The sequence below is a fragment of the Sylvia atricapilla genome, chromosome 2, assembly GCF_009819655.1.
Source record: "Sylvia atricapilla isolate bSylAtr1 chromosome 2, bSylAtr1.pri, whole genome shotgun sequence".
Taxonomy (NCBI): domain Eukaryota; kingdom Metazoa; phylum Chordata; class Aves; order Passeriformes; family Sylviidae; genus Sylvia; species Sylvia atricapilla.
This window is the reverse complement of record NC_089141.1, coordinates 100,320,810-100,347,969: the sequence shown is the minus strand read 5'-3', so window position 1 is coordinate 100,347,969 and position 27,160 is coordinate 100,320,810. Positions and strand designations below refer to the sequence as shown.

The 27,160-nt window shown below is 39.4% G+C and overlaps 1 protein-coding gene across 6 annotated transcripts in view; it reads left to right on the top strand.

Moving 5' to 3' along the window:
• SH3KBP1 (SH3 domain containing kinase binding protein 1) overlaps positions 1 to 27,160 on the top strand; it is a 212,887-nt gene that overhangs the window by 72,239 nt on the left and 113,488 nt on the right. For 5 of the 6 annotated variants that reach the window (XM_066313938.1, XM_066313936.1, XM_066313937.1 and 2 more), the window contains one exon: positions 6,255 to 6,378. In XM_066313938.1, coding sequence (XP_066170035.1) covers positions 6,255 to 6,378 — 124 coding nt within the window. Of the gene's footprint in view, positions 1 to 6,104; positions 6,112 to 6,254; positions 6,379 to 27,160 lie in introns of those variants that run through there. The other variant, XM_066313940.1, reaches the window with a different exon arrangement.

Genomic DNA, 27,160 nt, shown 5'->3' with positions numbered 1-27,160 from the left:
ACCTGCAGCAGTACAAAAAAAGGATTTTGTTGCATTTAGAGTCATAGAAAAGGTTGCTGCAATTTTCTCAAATGTTTTCAGCTGAGTTTCCTGTAAAGGTCAGAACTGCTATAGTAAAAAAAACCTTGAAAATGGCAGAAGTTCTTGTACTTTCCTAACTGTAACTTTTGTGGCTGACCTAATTCAAGCATTTGCTCTAATTTCAAGGAAGCTTTTTGATAGAGGGGCAGAAACTTCAGCATGTAAAAACACATAAAGAGAAGAATCTCTTTTCTTGAAATGTAATGAATTATTCAGTTCTGAGAAAAAAGCTAAGTCTTGCAGACAGCAGTAGAAAGACTGTTTTTGCTTTGAAAGCTGTTAACTGTTCTTTTTGTCTCTTTTCAAATTGACAAAGCACGTATCATTTCAGTGAGTAACAAGTTTTTTACTTACAAAAAACAAGGTGCTTAACGTACACATTTTATATGTTGAAATAGCCATTTAAGAGGGTACAGGTATACTTGAATATATTGTATTTTCTTACGTGATGGACTTTCATCACACTATGTAATTTGTTGTTTTTTGAAGTTTTGTCACGTTGTAAAGCTGATGAGCTTAGGGATAACATCTTTCAAATTTCCTGTGGCTTATACTGATGTAGAATAGAATTAGAGAACATCCAAATAAAAACAGCTCAGGTATTGTTTAGGATTTTGTGTTTCTTTGGAGAAACTATATTTCAAAGTTTGCTAGAAGAAAAGAATCTTTTCACAGTCATTTGGCACTTGGTATCTATGCAGAGATGTTGAATCCTATTTACAAAAAAGTAGTATTTTTTTAATGTAGTAAAAGGTTGTACAAATTGTAAGGGTCTTTATGCCCCCATAATATCTTTGAAATAGTATTTCATGGAATGAAGCTTGGTTTATTTTTAACGTTCACAATTACCTTTTTTCAGTATTTCTAAGACTGAGGATGCTTCTTCCGAGCAAGTACTGCTTATCATATTGGCATCACACTGAAACCCACGTAGACAGGAGGTGGAAGCTATCTTAAAATTTCTGGCATCAAGAGAGCGTCTTTTAGGTTTAGTGGTTGAAATGCAAGGTTACTAACTTAACAGTTGGGTTCCTGAGGCACAGCCTCTTGAAAATGATCTACTATTAACCTGAACCTGCAGTTATCCCTCTGTGGGGTAGGAAAGAAGTGCATCATTTAGATCCTTGAAATTTATAGCGCTCCAAAATCAAGAACCAAGTAGTCCCAAAGATTAGGTTTAGAGATATTTTTGAATGCTGTTAGCACTAGTGAAAGCCTACCTCTTTGCAAGTGGGTTGTGTGAGTGAGACAGCTGCTCATTCTGCAGAAACAGCTCACAGGAACCGAGAGGCAAGCACTGCACTCAGGATCCCTTTGAGCTCCTTCTCCTGAGGCTCTGTGTGGGGTTTCCATTGACATCTGTCTTGGGAACTTGGTTGTGGGAGGGGCTCTCAAGGTGGTGGAGCCTGTTCCACATAATGTCACCGCAGGCTCCCGGTGAAGGTTCTCACCCTGTGTCCCTTGGAGGAGACTCAGCGGGGCTCAGATGTCCGGCTGTACCAGTCCCCCCGCCCTCTTCTACTCAAGGGCAGATTGGGCCGCAGTCAGTGGTGGCTGTATCTGACTAGGGCGTGAATACATCGCACCCGCTGTAGCCAAAATGAAGCCAGAAACCAGTGCAAAAGCCTTGGTTAGGAGGTGCACTGAAGTCCTTGCTGGGCAGGCAGCAGGTTGATCTAGTATCTTAGAGCAATGTAATGTAGTCAAATATCTTACCTGTCTAGTGTCTCCTCTCTTATATTACACAAGCTTCTTGTTCAAGACACAGCAGTCCCTGAACTTGAAACCGGACTATTAGTTTCTGTTCATCCTCCTTTAGCATTTCAATTCAGCTGTTCTTGAACTACTTATGGCGGATTGAGGGTTTCTATCCTAACTGAAAGTTTGCTTTCTACTTATTTGTGTGCATGGAATTCCTTCTTTAAAGAAAAATAATATTTGCAAATTTCAACTTGAAATCAGAACTAGAAGTAGATTTTGTGATACACCAGGGAAAGTTCCCACAAGCCACCTCTGATATGCATGGTTTGCAAGCTCATTTGCCTACTCTTTCCTCATGTGGTAGGCTTTGACTCCTTGCAGATCTGGAAGGACTGGGTTACATAAAGAGATTTCTATGGCCATTACTGATTCAGCACTGAGGTTTTAAGACCATTGTAGTTCATTTGCCAAATATGCAAGGTAGTCCTGTTCAGTATATTTTTTGTAGTAAAAGAAAGTGAGCTGACTTGGTATATTTATTTAGCCAGAGTTGTTTGTGTTTGTGTTCACTTCATTTTTCAAGAAGAAATGCAGTTTTGGGTGTTTTAGACTAATAGTCTGTTTTTTATAATGGATTAGAGTGGGAATAGATGTAAAGAGCTGTGTCAGCATTTATGAATGTAATAGCACTAGGGTCCCTTTGGCCTGAGGATAAGGGTGCCTGGCTTTGTTTGAACCACAGCTGAAAGAAAGTCCTAAAATCCTAAATTCCGCAAGGGTGAGCACTACAGAAGAGAAGACAGCAAGGAGGCAGAAGCAACATACTAGATGGAGGAGAGAGGCTGTAATGTTGGCACCAGTGTTTGCTGCAGGCTACAGTGGCGAGGCTGCTGAAGGCTGGGGCATTTGTTTGGTTTTGTTTTTAAGTTTTTACAGTCTCCTGTAAAAGTCTCCTGTACAGTCTCCTTTTCTCCTTTACAGTCTAATGCTGTAGACTAAGATCAGGAATTAAAAAGATGTGCAAAGATCTTTAAGCTGGCACTGCTTACTGCAGCATGCATCCTAAGGCACTTAGATACGAGCTTCCAATAGGATATTGCTAAGTATGAATGTGTTTCTGATAAGGTTTTAGCTTAGTAGGGCAGGATTGACCTTTACTTGATTTCTGTTTCATATTTAGACAATTCTCCACTTTTCCTTTAAACTCCCTCCGGAATCTAATTTCAGGCTGCTGGGGTTGATCATGTCATGTTCCTCTGGGCAGTAGTTGTGAAAGATTGTGGCCCTTCTCATGAGCGTCAAAGGTGACAGTAACAAAAAGTAGCTCAAACAAGTGTTAGAAAGGCGCACAAAAAAAGAAGTCCATAGATGATTTTGGTGACACAAGATGCTAAACTTTCTAAATGAATTGTGGCTTAGTGGGCCATCATGTGTGTCTTTCTTCTTTCCACAAATAGTGGACGAGAAAGAAGTGTGAGACTCCTCACCCCACAAACAAATGCCAGTGTTTGGGAGTTGTACTGCATTCCTTTGCTTTTTTCAGGAGCCAAACAAGGCTTTCTCAAAAAGCTGTTAGCAGCAGCAAAGCCACCAGTGTCATTCATCTGGAGACTAAAGAGTACAGAATTATTTTCTCTTATAGCAGACTATTCTCTTTGTCAGTTTTGAAGTTGCAAAAGGATTTTTACAATTTAAAAAAATTGCACTGCTGTTTCAGAATTTGTGAATTGAGGATTTAATTACATTCTGATATAAGGAATGAAAAATAACACAGTAATGACACACAGGAAGTAAGTTCTGGCAAGATGGGGTCTTCTGTAGGATTTTGTCTTGTGGTCTTGTTCACATGAGAATGCTGTTTGACTCACAAATTCTGTTTAAACGGCAGATAATTTTTTAATACATAGTCAGTTTGTCACCCAGCTGCAAAATAAATGTAAACCACTGGGTGAATAAAATTATACATTTTATTTTTTGAGATTGTGAAGAAGTTTGTGGAATAATGTATGTGTTAAGTCTAATCTACTTCTTTTAGAAGGTAATATATTCTTCTAAATGCACACAATGTTCTTAAATTCTTATGTGGTTCACTTTTTACCAGAACTATGCACAATAATTCTTCTAACAACAGCAGCATCTATCACACAGGTATCACACACCTTTCATACACATATTCACATTTGTTATTTCAGTTATTGTTACTCTGAGGAGTTGTCTTTTAGATGCTATTTTACCTGTGCAATGGCAGTGGATAGAGGATTAACTGTACCTTCCATAGGCAGTAATTTATAAAACTTTTATCTCTGCTAATGTACTGATGCACAGTACATCTTCTATGCAGATGTAGAAAACTCTATTAAGGTTGAATAGCTAATAGGTTTATTAGTTAATAGCTAATAGGTTTAATAGCTAATTGAAATTTGGGGAAATAAACTGTTAAAATAATTTATGAGATTCAGGTTTAAGGTGCATCTTACAGAGAATAACGTAAAAATTATTTCTTTGCTCGATGCAGTCCGCAACTGACAACTTCAGAAACTTTAAATAGAAATGTGCTTTCTATGCTTTAGTGCCTATATCTGATATGTTGAAAATCTAAATAAGATCTACAGTGTTTCCTGTGTATGGTACAATGCTGTGGTGGTGGAAGTTGATCCTGCACTGAGATGTAGAAGAGGGCAGTGATGTAAGAGAGGAGGAGAGGTAGAGGTTTTTGTAATGGGAGGACTTCATCCAAAGCCATCACCTGTCTCTGATGTCTGCTTAAAGTAGATCTCATCAGATTTGCAGATGACATCAAACTGGGGGAGCAAGTGACATGCTTGAAGGCAAGGCTGCCCTTCAGAGGGTCCCAGACAGGAACATTATGGAATCCAGCAAGGACAAATACCAGTTCTTGCCCTGGAAGAGAGGAATGCTGGCAGATCTGCAGAGTGGGACCTGATAAGTTTGGGAGCAACTCCACTGAAAAGGACCTGTGGGTGCTGGTGGGCAGAAACATAAACACGTGCCAGTCTTGTAGCCTGGTGTCAACACAGTGAACAGCATCCTGGGCTGCATTTATAGCCTGCAGATTGAGGGAAGTGGCAATCCTCCTTTACCTGGCACTCATAAGTCCACATCCAGAATACAGCATCCCATTCTGTGGATGGGATGAGGATTTAGCGTAAAGGGAAGATACTGATGAGCTGAAGCGAGTTCTGTGCCTGTGGAAGCCGGAGCACATGTTCCCTAAGGACATGCTGAGGGAGGTGTGGGCTTGTTCAGCCTGAAAACAGGGGTTTGGGGAGACCTTCTGCTACATAAAAGATTGTTATCCAGGAGATAAACACCCTTCACAATGATGCCTGGTGGGCAGGACAGGAGAGAGCAGATGGGACTTGAGGGTTCCAAGAAAGGTACAAGGAAAATTTTGTCGCTGTAAAGTCAGACAAGCAGTGAGCTTCTGCAGCTTCTCTCCTTGGAGGTTTTCAACACCCAGCTGGTCAAACAGCCTTGAGCAGTCTGCTCTAACCCCAGAAGTGACTGTGCTTTGAACTGAATTGGAGTGGGGACCTTCTGAGTTCTCTCTCAGCCTGACTGGCTCTGTGGCTCTAGGACAAAGCTTGGAGCAAAAACTACTTTTTTTTTTTTTTTTTATGTTTACATGGTTGTAAGCAAATGGTTCAACCTCTGTTTGTCTGCTTCAGTGCAGTTTCAAGATAAGATATATGAAAGGTGATGATATTTTGGATGCTTTGTCGAAGTGGGTATAGACAGCAGCACCATTAGGCTTTTAAAGTCTGCCTAAGAAGCTGATTGAGAGGGTACTGTGCATCTCTAGCAGTAACTGTGAAGCTGTTTTCTGTAGATTCACTTTAGTGAAACCCCACCATATATATTTTCAATATATATTGTCAATCACCTTAAAAGGTAGTGAGCAGCAAAATGTGTCAGTGTTAGCAACAGCTCTGACAGCACCCTCGTTATATGCTTCTGCCAATTATGGTAACATTTGTCATATTTTCCTAGTTAATAGATTTTTTTTTCCTGCTATGGTGGTTATTTTTGTGGGCTTCTGATTGGAGGGGAAGCAGACTTAGCTGCCTTGACATCAGGAGCACTGCACTGGTTCTGCTCTGTGTATCAAATGTACAGCTCACTGCTTGATAAACTGAGATGTCTATTTTTTCCCCCTCACACCTCTGAGTTTTGTTGATCTTTACTAAGAGTTTTTTAAAGCAATTCCACACATAAATAAGGAGTTATTTAAAAAAGAAAAACAACAGTGCCCAGTGGAAAAGGTTACTGAAAATTGCTTTCTTTTTGTGGTATTTCAACTTTGTAAGAGTCTTTGAGGTAACACTAGAGCAGGCAGAGTGTGTACACAGAAGTTTTAAGAAATCTTGGGAGCTTGAGATTTAGAATATTCTGTAATATCTTTTTTTTAATTGTTTCTTTTTTTCTTTTCCCTCTCTGCCTGTCTTCTGCAGGAAATAAAGAAAGACATGAAGAAAGAAAATACTACCAACAAACCACCAGAGAAGCCTATAAATGAAGTTTCCAATGGAAGCCCTTTACTGTTGTCTGAGACAATTATTAGAACCAACAAAAAAGGTATAGTATTTGGACATTAAATGCAAAATAAATTTAGACCTTCCAAAGAACAAAATATAAACCTTTATTGTTTCTAGAAATCAAGCTAGTCTATTTAACTGAAAAGGCATAGCAGGAATAATAATAGTAAAAAAAAAAATCTTTTTCCTCTTGAAGTGGCATACATGGATGCATGTCTAATATTTCCACATTAATTTGCACAGGCATCCCTTTCTTTTTAAGGAAATCCCTCCTCCATACATTAAATTAAGGAAAGCTATATGAGGGGATTGCTAAAGCTTATTAAAATAAGGAACTGGCAGCTTGCATATATGGAGGCTTTTGCACAGGGATGTCAGTCTTCATTCACATATTCATGTTTTGTCTGGGACAGAGAGCTCTAAAAAAAGGGGGAAAAAAGTGGAAAACATACAACTTAATGAATTAGTTTCTTGGGAAGTGTCTTTCACTGTCTTTCATTTGAGACTGGAATGTGTGTTCTTCATGTCTGGCTTGACTCCCAGTGCAGATTCCTATGAAGGGTTTTGGGTTGCTAAAATGAAAGCCTCCAAATCTTCTGTCTCATTCCCTAGCTCCCAGCCCTGCCTTTAGAAATATCAGAACAATATAAAAAATTTGCAATATAAAGGCAGGATTTTTCTTTAGGTTATATTTATGCTCCTGTTTGTTTGTAGGAGGACAATTTGCTCTGTGCAAGAGATGAGCAGTAATTTTTTCTGCAGGATTCACTGGACAGTTTCTTGCTTACTGTCTTATACAGAATAATCTGGTTTCATTAATCATTGTCATAATGTAATTTCCATTTTGGCATGTCTTCTATACTGTTAGGACTGTTATGGACATTTCCTCTTATGTGTTATCAGCTAACATTTTATTTGAGCTGCAGTTTCAGTAGCTTATACTGAAGTCTTATACTCAAGATTTACAACTGCAAGTGAAGAAGAATTAATGATTTTTGGAAAATGTTTGACTTCCTTTAAAATGTGAAGCAGAATCTCTATCTCTTTTGCAAGGATTGAGATCCTTTGAAAGAAAAGATTGGAAATAAATCTCAGAAAACTTTGTCTTTTGAGCTTGCAATGTCGTCTTGAATCTGGAGACACGTCCAACATTTCTGCTTTGGGTCACAGGTTTTTCAAGCAACAGCAGAATTAAATTACTAAGAATTATTATTTTTCATGGCTGCTATACAGAGCCATATGAGTAGTTGGGAAATTATCTAGGGACCAAGTTTGCTCCATATTGCTTCAGCTGCTATTTGGAGAAGGCTAATAGCTGTGGCAGATGCAGAGATTTGGTTCAGTCACAAGGGGATAGCATTCCAAATATGATTCTTAGAGCACTTTCTCCTCCTCTTTCTTCCCTCTGGCTAGAAGCTTTAAAGGAATCAGGAGAGAAAGATTTTTCTGTCTTTAGTTGAAGAATACAAAACCTCATATTTACTGATAAGAGAAAAGCAAAGTCTGACATGAAGATCTGTAAGTTGAGGTAGGGATGAGGTTTGGAAGTAGCAGATTTCATATTAGGATGTTATTTCATTGGGCTTCGTTGGTGGGGATTGCACTTCTCATGGCCACCTGTCCATGGTGTCAGGGTGGGGGCACTGTTCATCTTGGCTGCTTCTCCACAGCCAATTCCCTTGCTACGGAAAAAGCAGGTGCAGGAGGCCATGATCTGGCAGCACAGCCAAGGATGCACAGAGCACAAGGCCAAGAGAGCTTCCCCTCTTTTTTCTGGGATCACTTTGAGCTTGGTGCCACAGGCAGCTTTGTCGAAGTGTGGGCAGCTGAGCAAATAGTTACTGCTGTGTTCAGAAAGAATTTTCTAAGATCTATGTGGCCAATCTCCTTGCAGAAAATGTTGCCATATCGTACTGAAGAGGGAGCCCTAAATGCCAGGGATGTTATTTTCTTCAAGTGTTCTCGTCCTGGGATTTTTATTAAATGCTAGCTCAGTCTGTTTACTGATCACAGAATGTGACCTGAAGGACATAAAAGAGGGTATTTGTGTCTGTGTTTCGTTCATTGGTTGGTTTGTTTGCCTTTTTTCTCTTTGTTCTTAGGAAGTGAGGAGGACAGGGATCTATCTAAAGGTCTTTAGCCAATGTTCAGCAGTGAGGATGGTAGGCAGTATTATTTATTTCCTTGGGCAGTGTAATCTTGCTGCTTGCAACTTCAGAGCTGATCCAGTGATGTGGGAGTAAAGCATTCTGTGCTGCTGCATTTTTTTTATTACCAAGAAGATTGTAAGTGCTATTCTACCGCTGTGGTGTTATATTGTGTAGTTTTACTACTTGACTTGGTTGGCCTAATTTAAGTGTCAGCACTTTAACAAGCATTTACATTTTGAGGAGAAGAATATTGGCCTCTTGGGCTTCTGGCTTGTAGAGAGTTTTTCCTTGAGAAATATTGACAAGTGTCCAACAGTGGTATTCCAGGAAAATAGCTAAGTTATTTGTAAAAAACATCTAAGTAACTAAGAGGAAAATAATGAATTCCTGAACTAAAAAGATATTTAGGATCCAACTTTATATCCTGGGTTTTTTTTTTTTGTGCTAATTATTTCTAAGTACTGTACTGAAATTAGGGATTCTAATAATAAAATCAGTGTAAATAGAAATAACTGGCTGCATAATATTTATTTGCTGACTGAGGTTAAACCACAACAGTAATGAGTGCTACTGCTTAGGGTTACACGTGTAGCATAAGAATTAAAGTTGGTGTAACCCCACCAGCAGCAGCCTCCCTGGGATATTACTTCCATTGGATAGTGAGGGTTTCAACTGGTTGTGTGTCACCATTTGTGAATCATTCAGGTTTTTGTTACAAAGGCAAAGAGGAGACGGAAGAACTTGATTTTTCCTGCGTTTCGTTGTGAGCAGTAAAACCAGAATATGCCTCATCTTTAATGTTTCTTGTTGACCACAGATATTAGTGACCTAATGGAAACAAACAGTAGTGACCACTGCTGTGGTGGACATAATTTAGGAAATGCTGTTACACCTGGCCTTGATGTATTTGTGTGGGTATTTCCTCTCTTTACAGGGTTGTAAGTAGGATCTAGAAGTCAGGGCTACATGTAAGAAATAATGGGGTTATTTTCTAGATCTGCCACAGAGTTGCTGTGGAACTTTTGCTATAGCACTTAAACTGCTGGCCAAATTATCCCACTCATCTTCCTAGATCAGGTACTTTAATATGTATTGATTTTTCAGATAGGCAGGGCTTTACTTTTTCTGATTTATTGCAGTGACATATCCGGATTTATGAGTAACTTCCATGTATTTCGGGTGTCTCTGCCTTAGGCTGCCTATTGGCAAAACCTGGTTTATACCTGCCTCATTAAGATGCTGAGATCTGTTCCAGCATGGTGGGGATGGCAATCGACATCCAGGGAACTGAGAATTTTAATTTAACGCTGCAGTGGGTTCATGCTTCTCCTCTGAAAGTCTCAGGAAAGGACTATTTGCTGGAGTGCAGGGATGGAGTTGGGAGAGCATGGTGGCCTTGTGCTGTCCCTGGCTGTCCCCAGGGCTGCAGCAGCCCTAGGCTGGTTTGATGGGTGCCTCAGGTGCTGCAGTGTCAGCCCTGTCTAGGGGAAAAGGCTGTGGCACCGAGGCACCTGGCTGAAGCTGCAGGAATGTCAGATGCTGGTTGGTTTGCATATTCATTGCCAGAAACTGGGAGGGATTGTTCTTTTGCTTCTTCTTATAGTTCATAAGGCAAGAAAATCCTTTCCTCACCAATAGTGGGTCTCTGAGTATAACTTTTCCTTGCTTCAGAATTTTTGTTGGCATATAGAACTATTGTTCTAAAACTTTTATAAAGCTGACATTTAAAAAAATATTTTAAAATATTTTTTCTATTTAAGATTGTCATTGTTGCACTTTGGTAATAGCAGGGTGGGAAAGCCTTTTCTTCCCTGAGAACATTTTCAGATTGTTTGTGAAAAGCAAAATTATTACTATTGTTGCAATTATTTAATAACATAAGAAAATTACAGGTCTTGGTTGTAGAGAGAAAACACTGAAAGATATCTTCTTTTTTCCTTAAATGCTTTCCCAACGTGCTGAAATTCCATCTCTTCTAAGTTGACTTTTAAAATCTAAAAACAGATCCAAAGTTGTGCAGCTGTGTCAGATCTGTTATAAATTCGCTATGAATTTCGTTCAGGTGTAAAGGGACATAATGGAAACGTGCCTTCAATAAACTTTAGGTGTTAAATGGCCATGGCTTATTTTAGACTAGTTTTGTTCTGATTTTTGAGTATCTTATTTTCAAGTATATTATTCATTGTGCTGTTTTGGTTGTCAGGGAACAAGAGCCCACTTGCTTAGGTCAAGTTGCAAAACTGGAACTGATAGACTGTATTTTGTAAGTAAACTAACAACAATTGTTATATGAGTAAACATATTTGAGGCAAAGATATATTGCCTTGTCAGATATATTTGTTTTCTATAAACTGTAATTGCAGGCTGCATTGAGCCAGCAAATCTGGAACAGTTTATCACGTGTTACATGTTCTTAATCAAAGCCAAACACTGAAAGCAAGCAAGTTTTTTCTAGTTCTCTTGAGAATTATTTAATTTACCTTCCAGCCTGCTTTAAATAACAGAGCATTTGCATGCAATGCTAAAAGGGAAGTTTTGTGTAAGTAGGTTTGATGATACAATAAGTTTAATTTAGGAATAAATATCAAAACTGTTGTATACGCAAAACTGAGATTTAAGTCCATTTTTGTAAATTAGAGAAGTGGGAAAAGTATTTTGCAAGAAAAACGCTTCATCATTTTGTTCAATAGTTTTTTGATTGTTTGGATATTAAAAGGCACCCTATTTATTAGAAACACAAGCTGTTGGCTTCTCAGCATATGAGTGTATTGACCCTGAATCTTATATTAAATAATCTATGTAAGCTATGATTCTGGTCATATTTTTCAACAGAAATGCAAACTTCAAAACCTTTTTCATAAAATATTTTATTACTAAAAAGTGCAAGTGACTGCCTTCATCGTGCTTGATGAGGTGTCTGACCCTCAGTACGCTCAGCTTTGGTTTTCCTTTCAAACGCAGTAAGTTTGAAGGCATTGATCTTTCTTCTGTTGGATTATTCTTCTGCTGTTTACACATTCAGGCCCTTTCCACAGACAGGCTTTGGTGTTCCCTTGCAAATACTGCCAGCTTCAGAGAAATTATTGCTAGCAGGGAAAAAAATCCCTTTCATTTTTAAGATCAGCTAATTGGTGTATAATCAGTATACAGTTTACATAAAGATGCACAAGAACATACTGCTCAGCCTGTTAAGGTTAAAATATGCATGCAGCATATGACACCAACCCAAAACGAGACATAAAAAATTAATGGCACAGGAAACTTGAATGTGCAAAATATTTATTCGAGTTTAAATACCATATCTGCATATGTAGTGTCTCAGATAAAAAGTACTGTATTTTGAAAATAAGGGTGAAAATTATGTCAGTATTTAGGTGAGCTACACTGCCCTGGAAGTCAATGCTTTCAGTTTCAAAGAGGCAGGAAAAGACACCAGTCTGTGCTGCCACATCTCGCATCTTGCTTATGAGTTCAATTTAAATAATGACTTGAGATATGTAAAATCTAAATGTCTTTTCCTGTGTTAGGGTCATTTGCTGCCCTGGTATTCAGTTCAGGTTTCATAATCTATCCAGATTCCAGTATTTTTTCCCGGAGATCGTTTCTTATTTCTTATTTACTGTGTAGTGCCCCCCATTTTTTTTTTTTTTTGTCCTAGTTGCTTACCCTTTCTTTTCAATTACTCCTTTATTGTAGTCCTCAAAATGCATGAATGCTGAGCCCCAATTTATTTTCTGCAATATAGTTGGATCCATCCACTGGTGTGGCATGTTAGTATCATGAGCCTCCGTGCAGGAACAGCCTATAGAAACAAGAAATAGAAATCACCGTGGGTTTGAAGTGAAATTCCAGATTAATTCTGTCCTCTGCACATCTCTTTGCCTCAGTGGTTGTCTTGTGTGTCATAGATTTAGCTCTAGGAATCCTATTTATGGACCATGCTGGGAAACACTGAACAAAAACACAGCCAGTGCATCAAGGAGCTGACTACATATACGCCTGTGTGTGTACATATTATGTATGAAACAAGGTAACAGAGAAGTAAAAAAAAAAAGAGTAATGCAAAAGATGATGCAATATTTGGGCAATTGCTAGCAGGCTGTTTTCGGGTTTCTTGCCGACAGACCACACTTGTTTTAATAAAACGTTTAGATCTGGATCTGCATTTGGAAACTGGGAGGTTGGTATGAAGAAAATTGGGACAATGGTTTATAATTTAATTTTATCCTGTTGGATGCTGGACAGGACAGAGAAGAGGCAGAAGATGACCTTTTCATATGGAGCCTAAAGAGATGTGGGAGTCACTGCTGAGCATCCTCAGCAGCTTCCAAATGAAACAGAGGGAGGTAGTTATGGAAACAGATGTGGACATCATTTAGTTTGTTGGTTATTTTTATTTAACCTAGACCCAGAATTAAATTTGTATCAATGAAAAAGCAGAGGCAAGTGAATTTTTAAGGAAGCAAGTGAGGGGGAACAAGTGAAGTGGTGGAACAGGGCTACAGAGAGCATTGAAAGAATAAAGAGAATACAATACTTTTGCAAGTAATTTATGTTTATGCACATACCCAAAAATGCTGCAAAAATGCTGTTGAAGAACAGTTTAGAGAGTGGCAGCTTTTATTTCATCAACACTGAAAATTTTTTGTCTAATCAGTTAAAGGATATTTTTCATTTCTAAAAGCTTTGCAATGCATTTTACCTGCCTGAAGCATAAAATTGTCAGGTAGGTCATTTATCATTTGTACAAGCCATTTGTGAGCTCACTTCTATCACAATATTGATAACTGTCCACAAGGTACTAGTCAAGAGCAAACATGTTGTCAAACTCAGGTGCAAAACGTTTTTCTATTCAAATTTATATTGAAATCTCCTTTAAAGAATGCAAAAACCAATAAAATATGCTGGTTGTTGAAGTAACTACAGCAATGAAACCTCCTCTTGTCTCAAAACTACGTTTCCCCATCTCAAATGTGCCTGTTGATTTTTCCACAAGGTTCTGCAGAGAAATGTCTCCCTGCTGCCAGCAGTTCTCTCCTTCTCTGTGCTGTTGGATAAGTCACTTGGCACCCAGCAAGGCCTTGCTGCCTTTGAGGTCTGTCCCTGACCTTTCCCCTCTAGACTGAGCTGTCTGTGTCTGTCTCCTTTAGCCTTTCATCTGGGTGGTATGGGATTTCTATGAAAAACATGGCTAACTTGATTTGAAAATTTGCACACCAACCTTGTCCCCTCTGTCCCTTCTCACCTTTAATTAAGGGATAACAGAGGATGAACAGGGTGGTTCACCTGATGCTGAGCCTTGGAGCAAGACTGGGATCTCTGTATGTTTCCCAGGGCTGAGACACAGCTGGCAGCTGGGATAGGAGGGAGTTGGACATCTTATTCTGTGGTAGAGACAGTGCAAGCAGAGGAGAAATGCAGGGATACTGGTGTGGAATGTAGAACACAACTCTATGAAAATTTGGGGTCAAGGGAATATACTTTGACTATGCAAGTTCATATGTTTTCCACGAGCTCTGGAACTTCACAGGTATACTTTAAACTGGGTCAGTAACACTTTTCTTGTTGTTTTTTAAGTTAATCTTGAAGAATTTGTAACTGCTAAGTTACAAATATGCCTCTGTAAATGTGCAGGCACACTGACAGGCAGATCCTTACTTCAGAGCTCCTTTACCTTTGCTTGATTGGGTGGTAGCTGGGATGGTGCTGCGTTGATTTTGATGAGGAACTGGTGTTAGCCTTTCCTGTGGGCTGGAATTGGGGCTGTGCAGCTGTTTACATCCTTCTCCTGTGGCCTGTAGATAAGAGTAAGCTGTGCTATGTAAGTTACAGCACTAATCAGCATCCTCTGGTAGTTGAAGGTTTCTGGCTCCTGGACAGCCATAAAATCCCTTGAATGATTTCTGGGGTTTTAGGTGAGAAGCAGGGCCTGTCAACAGCTCCCTTGGGTCTCCTGCAAGTTGCAGTGTCATGCAACAAGAATCAAAGGGCTAAATAATTTGGATAAATGATTGATAGGAGATTTTCTTCTTTAATCCATTAAGCCCTCCTCTGTAAAAAAGATTTTTGGATGTAGGTGAAAGTTTAATGTAAACATATTCCTTTGTACTTTTTTAAAAAAAGTTCCATACTTATGCTGTCTGCATTGGCATCAAGTGACTTATTCTGCTGCTGTAGAATCACTTCAGTGTAGGAAACCTTTTGATTTCTGTCTACTTGGACCAGAAGGAAACTACAATTATTATTCAAGACCTTCCTCTTCTGATGGAATGGTGTTTATAAACCCAAGCTGTAACAAGCTTCTGCAGAAACTGGCTAGAATGTACATAGCAAAAAGGAACTGTGGCCGCTGGTAGGAAGGAGCATCAGTGTTTGGATGGTTTAGGAGAGCTGAGCAGAGTTCTGCTCAGAAGGATGCTGTCCTAGGGACCTCTGTGAGCATCTCCTTGTGGGGGTTTGGACAGCAGTGTGTGTCTGGGGAGGGGCTTTAATTCTGGATGCATTTTGGAGAGGTATTTTTCACCTGTGCTTTTGCCCTGCTCCCTTTTCCATGTGCATACATGCAATCTCCAAAGTGGTTTAAGCAGAGCTTTGCTGTTCTCTGCAAGTGGCAATAAACTGTATGAAAGCAGTGCCCATTGTTTGGGCTTTTTTATGATGTATGATAGATTCTATGAAACATTTTACTTTCAGGAATTGATACATGCTTTAAAAACAGTCTTCTGATAAAGCTCCATGCTTGGAATAAACTTGTCACTGCATTCATTTTAGTTATTTTTCACACACTGTGTGAAATACTTCAGTTCATCAGGTTAAAAGCCCCTAAAATTAGGGAAATTTGCTTTGCTATAACTAGATTAGAAAAACACATGGAGGTATCAGACAGTGTTGGCAATGTATGACCTGGATTATCCTGAGCAAGATGGCATTTTTAGCTATTTAGGCTTTCTGTTTTCATATTCCTGTATTATGTCGATGCAGTAACTTGAATAACAAGATAGTTTGCCTGCAAAGGTATATTTCTTGTTTCCACTGGTATGAAGTTTCCCAAATTTTTTTCATTGAGTACTTCATACGTTTTGTCTTATTTCAGAATTTTCTTATTTACAGTCTACCCTACCATTATCAAGGCACACACAGCATGAGACACTGTGCTGTTATTAGTCCTGGGTTGTGATGTATGGTACCGTTTACCCTATTTTTTATGGTTACGTCACTGTTTTCTAATGTTATTTCACAGTTAGAATCCACCAGTCATTTGCATTAGTTCCTATTATATCTTTTTGCATTCCCTTTTCAGTTATAAATACATGTTTGTGCCTGTTCCTTTCTTGCTGTTAATTTGTAGAATCATCCTCTATAAAAATGCAAAGCATGTTGCTGCTGATGGTTGGTTTCTAAGCTCATTGGTGGGTTGGTTGCGCTTGACAAGGGAGTGAAATGTGGAAGTGCTGACAAGTGGCTGATGGCTGATTCTTGGCCCCAAGCGCAGGATTGCGATATGGAGGATTATTATTATCTGTCACACAGCAAGAGCCGTTATTTCCTAACTCCGGCGCCGACTTTATTTAGAAACAGAAGTGGAGGCTGGGCACAGTTCCTCGTGGTGAGAAGCAGCCCCCTGCAGATGCCCAGATTATCTGGGAATGACTGTGGAAGTCAGCAGGGGTGTAGTGCCACTGGCCGGGCCTCTGTCTGGGCTGCATTGCTCTGCTGAAGGCCCTCATGACTTCAGCTCTTACTGCAGCATCTTCTGCGCCTGCGTGTGTGTAAATCTGCCACTCTGTTCCGCAGACTTCCAGAGAGCACTGGCACCACTGTGACAGCCCAGGATAGATCTGCTTTCCCCCAGGAAATACCTGGCTGCTCCAGAATCTGTTTCTGATATTGTTTTGTCTAGGGACCAGATTTTACCAGCTTTTTACCCAGAGAGTGCTCAGCCCAGCATTGAAAATACGCTACTCTGGCAATTCACAGACGTATACCACACTATTTTGACTTTCCATTAATTCTATCTGTCATAATACTGTTACTTAAAACACAATTTGTTAATATCTTTTTTCATTATATTATGGTAATATTTTTATTAATGATGTGTCCAAGCCTGATGCCATTGTTAAGACCTCTTTAAGAATTTCAGGCATTTACTTTGTATTTCCAAGCTGGTTGTCTTGTCCTGTACTGACATGTTCCATTACTATACATTTAGCACCAGATGTACCTTGTGCTGGCTTCTGTTAGGCTCCTGCTAGATTCCAGATGTCCCTGATCTATAGAGTCTGGTATCTAGCTCTGCAAAAGCTGCAAGATGCAGTGTCAGCCATTTTTGCTTCATTTTGCAACTGCAATCATGAGACTTGGTGTTTTTCAGACCTAGAAATTCTCTGTTAGACTACTGACTCAGCATAGTGTTATTCTAAATTACAAGGGTCATAGTTACTTCTGGGAATTCGTAAGAGGTCAGGAAGTCTCCAGGAAATTATTTTAATAAAAAAGGGCAGTGACCTTAGGAAAACCAAAAGGTGCAGTCACATGAGTGGCTGTTAAGGAGCAAATACAGCAGTGGCAAACAAAAGTAACAAACGTTGAAATGTTAGCCTGTGGCCGTAGTTTTGTGAAGATGTTAAGTTTGCATTGCCACCTGAAAAGCACCATTTTTCCTTTTTTTATTCTTCCCGTGTTCTGGTACAAATATTTGGCTATATGGTGGGCCAGATGAGGAGAATGATCAAGGTTAGGATTAAACCAGCAAGAGAAAAGCTTGTTCTTCATAGCAGGACTGTTCCTTGCCTATCTCCTCATACTGCTTCACAAGGACTTGATTGGACAGGAGGGCAAGGAGTGTTGCAGGACCTGCAGGAGCAGAGGGATCAGCAGCACTGCCTTTTATTTGGTTGCAGGTGAAAATAGTTCCATAAGTTCTCTGAGAGAGTGATGGTTTGTCAAACTTTTTTAAAACTCGTTCATAGTCAATCAATTAAAACAATGGCTAAAGAAATATGCTCTCTTGTTAGTTTCAATTGTGAATGTTGGTTTTTACTTTTCTCTTCTGTTGGGAAGGTAAAAGAATTGGTCAGTGTCCAGAAAAACCATCATTGCAGTTGCATACAGAATTCTTCTTATGCAGACACCTTCTTGCCTGCCAATTCTACATCTTGTAACCACTGTACTGTTTTGGAGATGGATTTCATTACTGACACAGCTAACTTGAGCCAGAGGCCTATTTATTCACAGCTTTTAGGTTTGAGGAAGTAACTTCTTATTCATGTAGCAGGAGTAATGGAAAAGACAAGAGGAACTTAACAGTTATTTTTAGGAAAAGATAGTGTTTATCCCAGCAAAACTAAAAATGTTTTTGAGACATTACAAGCTTGAAACCTAGACAGTTGTGGTTTGTTCTTCCATAATTATTTTAATGTGAAGGTATTGCTCTTGATGCATACTCTATCTCCCTGTCAGCTTCAGTAGTCCTCCACATACATTTTTATATCTATACAAATTGATATTTTCATGTGTGGTGCATGAAAAAAAACCACTAAAAAGCTGGAAATCAATAATGCCAGGAAAATAGTAAACCTGATAAAATGCTTTCAAATGCACAAAGAACATTCTGAGCACTTTGACAAATAAATGTAATATTATGGAACAAATGCATCAGCAGAAGAGCCGATAGTAGTTTTGTAGCAGACTCTGTGATTCAGGAGAAAGTAGTAAATGGTGTACAGATGGTATTAAAAGGGCCACTAAGTTGGTAAGGTATGAAAGCAGCCTGCTCCCTTGCCTGGCATCTGGAAAGTGTGGAAATCTCCTGTCTAAGGAAAACAGAACAAAAAATGAAAGGGACAGTAGATGTGAAGAAATTGCTTGGTTCCATGTGGAGAGCCCCAGCACTTTGGTTAACATGATGCTGAGGAACCTTAGGCAGAATTCTGGTGCAAGTTTTGGGTGATAGCCGACTGCTTTCACCCAGGAATAGAAGTAGTTTGTGTAATGCTGCTGTGGAGGGAAAAAATAGAAAGATTAAAGGAAGTTTTGGTGGCAGGCTCAGTAGGGGTTCTTGTGTGCAGTTGCATCCTTGGGTAGAATTAGGAGGGCTGTGCAGCAGGATTCCAGGAGTTCGTTAATTTGGCAGGAAGTTTCACCCTTGCACAGATCAGAACTGACATGAAGTCAACCCTACTCACAGTGCCTTGTCAGAAGTGGAAATGGTTGTGGCCCTAGAGGCACAGCCAAAGACTATTGAGGTGAAGAGTCATGCAAGTATGACATGCCCAGATGTATCATGGAGTGGGGAAATCTGGGTTAGCTACTGGATGAGGGACTTGCAGCAAACAAAGCAGCAGAGTTTTTTTACATGAAGTTCTGTACAGCTTAGGAGCTGGTGTTTTGTATAGCTGTCCTGGTTTATTAAGACTGGGTTACTTCTGTTCAGAAGCCTTTCAGTGGCCAATTTAAAATCCATGAAAACCAGCAAAAAGCTGAAAATGCAAGGTAAGTAAACATCACTAGAAAGGTGGTTGGCAATAGATCCCTTGAATAGGAGGCAGAATGTTTAGTTTGTTCATTGCTTGCTATTTTGAGCATTATGGGAACTAAAAGGCAGACAAGCTTTTGTTATAAAGACCGCAAACCCAACCAGCACGTGTTCTGCAGTCAGGTTGTAGGAAATTCTGTGCCAAAAACTGGGTAAACAAGTGTGAACTGACCATTTCCAGAAGCAGGCAGAGTGGTTAAAATCCAGCACATGAGTTTATTTGAACTATGCTTTTGCTGTGTTTTGGGGCTTCCCCACCATTTGTGTTGTGAAATTCAGTGCTGATGCAAGAGTGGCAGGCACACTGCTTAAGTGGTTATTTGCAGTTAATGTTTAGAAACATGCAAGCTACATTATCTTTGGGACCAAAAAATACTTACTGTGGAACTGGACCACTTTCTGGCAGTCTGAAGTGTAAAGGAGACATCTTTAGTAGCTATTTCATTATGTAAGACATTAAAGATTGTATTAGATTTTCAGCTTTTCAGTGTAAACACTGGACCTAAACAGAGAAACTACCACTACACTGAAGGGTGTTGTTTTCAATTAGCCGACAACTCATTAGTATGCAATATAGAAAACAATGAGAATTTTATTTTCTTCCTTACTCTTCTTGTTTTTCAAATCCAAAAATGTAGTGTGGAGACAGAGCTGCTTTTGAAATAAAAAAATAGCTAGGTCCTTGAAGAGGAAAAGACAATTTTTTCATAAAGAGATTCTTCATAAAAACCATATATCTTCATGAAAACTTAATTGTTAAGGTCCTGTAGGAAACTTACTATAAACCTCATTTCACAGTATGAAGGCTCTGATGTTGTTTTCTGAATACACAAATACTGGTTTGCATGTGAGAGAAGAGTCCTTGAAATCATAACAGCAAAGATGCCATTGTCCTGTGACATTCTGGAGGCCTTTGCTACTAGGAATTTTATTCTAATTTCCTAATGGAACAAATATTTTTTTAAGAGCATCTGTTTATTTGCCCTATTCCCCTTGATTTTTCTGAACTCTCTGTGTGACACCAGCTAGAGTCGGCAAAAGAGTAGAGGTCTTTAATACCTTTATAGGAATGTTGTTTTTTTTTTTTTAAATTGAAAGAGGAATTAGTACTTCTAACGGAATGAAAACCTCAATTCTGAGAGGCAACAGGCAATGGCCGAGCCACACAGGTGTGCTGGCCAGTCAGCCAGTGCCTGTGCTGCTCTGAAGCATTCCCAGCATCTGCTGTCACTGTCACAGCTGTGCAGGTGTAGGATACAAGTGGAAGCTGGGGCAAGATGTGGTGGGAGCACGTTGAGGTCATTAGAAGACACTGGGTGCAAATCCGTGGTTCTCCAAACTTCATTAATTCTGCTGCTCATTAGAGAATTATTAGATACCTTTGGAAGCCATGTTGTTTGTGCAAAGATGAAATATTTTATAACATGGAGGTATACATAGAAGTTTCACATATTTCTAGGCTGATAAAATAATTCTTTAATTCACTCACCTGATGTAATCTTTGTTGAAATAAAATGAGGAGCAAAAATGAGGAAGTTTATCTTCCTGATTTCTCTTTGAGGATAAAAATAAGCATTTGTTCTGGAGTATTTTTGTTACAATGATGAAGGTTTCATTTCACCTTGTATTTCAGCTACCTTAATGGAAGTCTTAGCAGTTAAGAAGAAAGATACGAATGAAAAGTGCTAAAGAAAGGCTGTCGGCAGCTCCCTAGTGAAATGCCAATCCTCAGTTACAGTTCTAGTATTTGCTTTCTTATCCCAAGTGGCATTTGCTGCAGATAAGATCCTAAGGGAGTTTGACTCAGCCTGGCAAGCTGAAGGATGGGTTGTACTAACACGTGGTTTATAAACAAGGAAAGGCATCAAACATAAGAAATTGGTTTTCTGTGGGTTTGAAGACAGCTCACACCTGGCTGCAGTAATAAACTCTGCTCTTGGCATCTTTACCTGTCACAGGCTGACTCAGAGGAAGGAGAATGCTTTGGAGAAGCTTGGGAAGGTTGGTCGGATTTTAGCAATCGAGCTGTAGATGGGGAAGATTAATGACAGAGAAATAATACAGAGTCATGGGGCATAAGGATTTTAAAGAAGAGCCTTAAAGTAGAGCGACAGCATAGCTCAGGTTGGAAGGCATCTCTGGGAATGATGTCGGTCAGCCCTCTGCTCAAGCAGGGACAGCTAGAGCCAGCTGCCCAGGATGACGTTCAGTTGGGTTTTCAGCATCTCCAGGGACAGAGATCCACAACTCTCTGGGCAACCTGTGCCAGTGTTTGATGACCTACACAGTAAGAAAACCTAAACAAAACAGCAACAACAACAGCAACAAAAAATCAAGAAAAATGTTAGCTATATTCCATTAACCAGAGATCCTGATCCAGTCCTAGTCCATCAAAATCACTACTTTCCTACTTTTCTGGCTGCTGACCAAATAGAAAGATACTGTACAGACAGGAGCTTGTAGCCTTGAATGCTCAGGGCAAGTTGTAAGTTATTGCAGATTGAAGCCACACTGTGTCCCAGGTTAATATCCTGAAATGTAATCTTACTACTCTATATTTACTAAAAATATCATTGTGCCTGGAAAAAACCAGGACAAGATAAGAGGATATCAGGAAAGGCTGAGTGGAATGTGTTGTGGATGGGGTGACAGCACAGGTGAAAAGGTTACCAGAGTAAATGTTGCCCAAAGAGTCCATTAGCCCACGCCAGAAGACTCAAAAGTCCAAGCTGTGTTGTTACACTGCAGTGTCAAGCCCTGCTGCAGTGTGTCTTCCTCTTGTGCCAGTGTTCTCCTGTTAGAGAAGCAACTCAAGCACAGATGGCTCAGGTAACTGTCTGGGCTGGCCTCTAGAATGCTTTGCATCCTTTAACTAGTATCTTCAAACACAGAAGCTTTTAGAGCTTTATGTGTATTTCTTTTAACACCACACAGCTCCATGCTGGACAGCGCTGAAACAATTTAATTTTCAGTTGCCTGTCTTGAAAAATTTACTTGGGTGATTGTGCCATCAGTCCTTTATTTCTCATTTTCATAGCACAGTAGTCATTTAAAACAGAAGATACATATATGTAGACCAAAGAATAAAGTGATGAGAAATCTGAACATGTGCAGGGTAACTAAGAGGTAAAATCCAGCCCTGGAAATAAGGGCATGTGGCATGAGTAGAAGAAAAAAAAGCTAATGTATTTGAAATTGGAAGATAAGAGTGATGCCTTTTATGAAGAAGCTGTTCCTGTATCATTTGAATCAGCAGAGAATCAGTCAGAGGAGAGAAGGCAGATGATAAATGATTCATTTGCTTGCCTCCTCCTTGAGATTCCTTTCTTTGCCAGCTTGCATTAACAGATGTCTTACAGATTATGAATTCAGAGGAAAATAACACAAGACAATGGGCAGCCAAGACAGTATTCTGATAGTCTAAATATTTTGTTCTTCATATTTTATCAGCTATTGAATCTCAGAATCTAGAAAACTCTTGTATTAAGGAAGGACTTTGCTCACAAACACTTTGATTCATTGAGGCTTTCATGAGAAGTGATTCTTCTGTCTTTGAACTATAATCTCTTTCGTTCATTGTGGTCCAGCCTTTGGTTACAGGCAGTTCATCTGGGCCTGGGGAAACACGAAGACTTATTTTCTGTTGTGCTGTGCATCAGATAAAGTCTTTTTGCAGAACTTTGTGATATTGGTGAGAATGAATTTCAAAGGACACTTGTCTTCTTTAATGAAATCTTTCAAGGTTAATTCAGTGCGGTCTGTTTTCAGCTTCAGTAGGGGACCGTTTCTCTGCAGTCACTATTCACTAGGTGGGATTCTTGCCTTAACATGCCTTAATATGGTAATCCCTTTAGGGATTGGGAAGTTCCACCACCCAGGTCTGTAGCGAAGATGCCAAAGAATACTTTAAGAGTGCTGAGACTTCTTACAACAAAACTTTTGCAATCTGAAACAAGCATGACAGTGTATACTTTGTGGGTTTCTACATTGAATCTGCATTTAAAGTACCAGAAACAGAGTAAGATGTGAAGTAGTTATTCTGACTCAAAAGAGGTTATTGATATACTCCTTCTTTAAGAAAAAGGCTGGATACATTGGTGAATATTTTTTCATTTATGTGTGTCTCTGTGCTAACTGAAGTGAAAACTGAAGGTTCTGAAGTGGCTGCCAATACTGTGCACTGTAGAAGTACCAAGGGGCCGTGCTTGCAGAGTCACTCTGTGCTTGTCTGCGAGCAAATGTTTCCCCATGAAGCGCTGAGTTCTGTACTGCAGTGTCGGCCTGCAGTTAGATGGACCCTCTGTCTTCCTCTGCTTGCTTCCACACAAATTTGGCTTTGTTCACTAAGCTGTGTGGAGTTCAGAGGTCTTTTACATGCATACATATCCATTGCAAATTGATTTGCAAGAGCATGTTTGCGCTCAGAGTGAAGGCCAAATGGTCATCAGATTTGCTGTCATTCCAGCTCCGGGTTAAACTTCATCTGTTGGAAAAGGATATGAAACAGTACTGTGTTTGCTTTAGCCTGTTGCTACAGAGTCATTATCCTACCTTAGTGCACTCTTTTTGAAGCATAAAGGGTTTATTTGTCTTTACAAAAGGTTGTTTAAATTGCAGTTTTAGTGCAGGCTCCATGTCCCTTACCAGGTTGTAAGATACTGAACATTTGTAAACACCACAAGATAATAAAACAAGATAAGTGGTCTAAGAGCACTTTTTACTCCAAGGAAGAAAGAAAAAAGTTAAGTAATAAGTTACTTAAAGGGCTATTTCTGTAAATAAAAAAGTATGAATCATCTCAGATGCAATTAAGTTATCAGATATTTTGCTTGCTTCATCATTTGTCTTCAAAGGCAAAAGATAGTGAATTACGCAAAGCCTTAAAAATATTTATATCAATCTTTCCTTGCAGCATACAGATATTAAGTATCCTTTGTGAGGTGCTTGATTTGAAATTCTGTCTGAGATATGAATTCATAAATTTACTTTTGGTTTTTTTTCCTCTTAGATGTTGCTTAAATAAAGTTTTCTGTATTACTGGATTTCCTTACTTGCTGGATTTCAATAATGTGCACAGCACACACTTTATGAGAACATCCAGTATTTATGTTAGTTCCCAGGTGTTGGCTTTTGTGGAGGTGTTTATACTGATATTAGTAGATGAGTTAATATTTACAGATGACTGTATCAGGATATGGTGTAGCTCATAGTAGCTCTGTAAGCAAACATGCTGCTGCTATTCACAACATACAGAGTAATTCTAGCCCTGAGGACAAATATGAGCATTAGCCTGGAAGTAGGAGCTGTCTGTGGCTGCAGCTGTGCTGTGAGAATGCAGCTGAATGCAAGGCATGACCAGGAGGTGGCTGGGAAAAGTCAGTTGAAATTCCTTGATCATTCAAGGGCTGCCAATGGAAGCCACATACTTCACCTGTTCCCCTTCTCCAAACAGCACCACAGATTAATCAGAAAAAGCTGATTACTCTTTGATCTTTTTAAAGCAAGATTTTAGTGAATATTTGTACCCAAAGCGGTGATGAACAGCACATGATAAAAGGGCTGTAAAAAGTGTTGATCCCATAGTACTGTGGGAGTCTTTGACTGCTGTCTTACCTGTTAGCATGTCATATTTCAATTGCTTTTCTGGTCAGGGGCTTTCCTGTTTCCCTTTATGTCAAGGAGCTTCCTTGAATAAGGCTGTTTCTTGTACTGTAGCTTTGACACCTGAAGAGGGATGTGGTGACACCAGAGTGTGTATTAGGCCTCTAGACAAGAGTGAGCACCATACTGAGACATGGCAGTGCTTCCAGTGGCTAATGGAGCAGTTATAAAGTGTGACTATTGCATTTTGTGTAATAAATATGAAAGTCTTTAAAGACATGAATGATCAGTGGGCTGAGATCGCAGCAAGGTTTTTAGAAAAGCTTATGTGTGCATAGCACTTTAATGAAAAGCATTTTTAAATGTTCTTTAAAATTGATGGAATAGAATAGAAGGCTAATTGTGCATATCCCTGACCATATATACATCTGGAAAATAAGGTTAAACCTATGACTGTTTTTATCCTACTGTCTTAATCTGCATATTGAATAATATTAATACAGAACAGGAAATATATTACTGGAAAAATATGTAGTAGTTGTAAATCTTGTGGGTAATAAAGCACTAGGAGTATATTACAAAAAAATGCATGTGCATTTATTTTTTCGTACCTTAATTGTGGTTGCTTTTAGTTATGGAGAGGAAATTACAGGAAAATGTTTTCTTGTACTGCTGTTTTTAAGCACTGTGATTGATACCTGTAATGCTCAAACTCACTCCCCTAATTTTCTGCCCTCATATATAGACTGCATCTGCAAAACATATCCAAATGTCCTTATCGTTCTAAATTGGTTTATTTTATTATTGTAAAGATAAAAATGCATCCCTGCAGGATTTAAGGGGCTTTTTTGTTCAGGCAGGAAAATGGAATAGTTAAGGAAGTGATGAGAAAAAAACTGGGTGAGTAGGGTGTTGTATAGCTGTGAAAAAGTGTTTGAGTTGAGCATGTGTGGCCTGTTATTGGGCCACTTTAGACCTGTATCTTTTCTTCAGGTTGTAAGGTGCTCTGTGGTTTTGTTTCCCGTTTATGCTGGATTCATGTTGTTGGTTTAGCATTAATGACTGCAGTCAAGGAAATCCCTTACTCTCAGGGCTATAAACCTCTGAGTGTGCTTAGGAGCAGAGAATGATGAGATATAAAGCCTGCTTTCCGTGAGAACTAAAGCTACAAGGCAGTGGTGATGGAATTGAATGTTATACCTTTTGGCATTTTTGATTAAACACCCTCTTGATAAATTACAGCTTTTTGAATGTGTTAAAATCTTTTGAAAAAAGTAAAAGGAAGAAGACCAAAAGAACATGATTTGTTTGTGGCATCTTTTCAAAATGACACTATATTAAAAAACTAAATTGCTGGCAGCCTTCTTATCATGAGCCATCACTCTTAATATTTCGTTCGTTTAGTAAAAATGAATGCTTATAAATGTCACAGAGACTTGTTTAACTGATGAGGGCAACTAAAAATAGATGGGAAAATTTCTGTGGCATTCAGAGTTTCTCATGACCAAAAAACTAAAGATGCTGCAGAGCTGTGTAGATGCAGGTATTGCAAAACTCTGCCTCCTCTTTTTCTCTAACCTTCTCCCCCTGCACTGTAGATGTAGGCTGACTTGCCAAAACAGCCTTTTGTTTCTATTTTCCCATTTGTTGCTCAGTTTTGGAGGATAATAATAGACATCTGATCTGCTTGATACAGAAATATGTCTCCTCCACTTGTGGAGGGAACTATCCTGTGTGGATCCTGTGCCAATGTTAATTTTTGAAGTTGTGGGACAAAGAATGTTAATTTTCAATTTCATTACCAAGATACTTTCCAGGAAACCTACCTTCTGCTCAGCCATCGCAGAGCTGATGGTGCCTGGGGTGGTAGATGGCCAGCAGCAGCAAGAATAATGGATTTATTTCAATTTATCATATTTGTTTATTGCTGTTCTAAACATGTATTCTTGCATTCTTCTGCAAGAATACTAAAATATCTCCTAACATGCCCTTTAAGATGGCAGGCTATTTTGGATTATAGCATTTTCATGACGGTCACTGAGAAATAATACCAAACCTTAACACGAGGAGTGTGATTGAGGGCTCCTCCCGGGGCTTTTTCCTCTCAGCAGAGCTAAAGGACAGGTAGTTGTATAACCCTGCACGCTGAGCTGCAGCGTGTCAGCAGCCCGGTGAGGAGCCCTGCCAAAGCTCTGCTCTCCACAAGGTTTGGAAATGTCACGGCTCCATTGCCACGGGAGACACATGCCCGAGTGCTCCTGCCCCAGTGACTGCTCCTCAGTGCTGCAGAGTGAGACCCTTGCCCCAGACTGCGTGAGTCATTCTCCCAGTTTACCAGGGCCTCTCTCAGCTTCCCGGTGTTAGCTTTCTGCAATTTGGGATTTGTCTGGCTTGACGTTTCTAGGGAAATTTAATGTAGTTTCCTAGGCTTTAGGAGCACCACTGAACTGGAGAGTGAAGCGTCTGCTGTTTGTGGATGTGTTACTAATTTTTGTTTAATTTTGTTGCCTTTAATGGTAAAATGAACAGATTGTTCA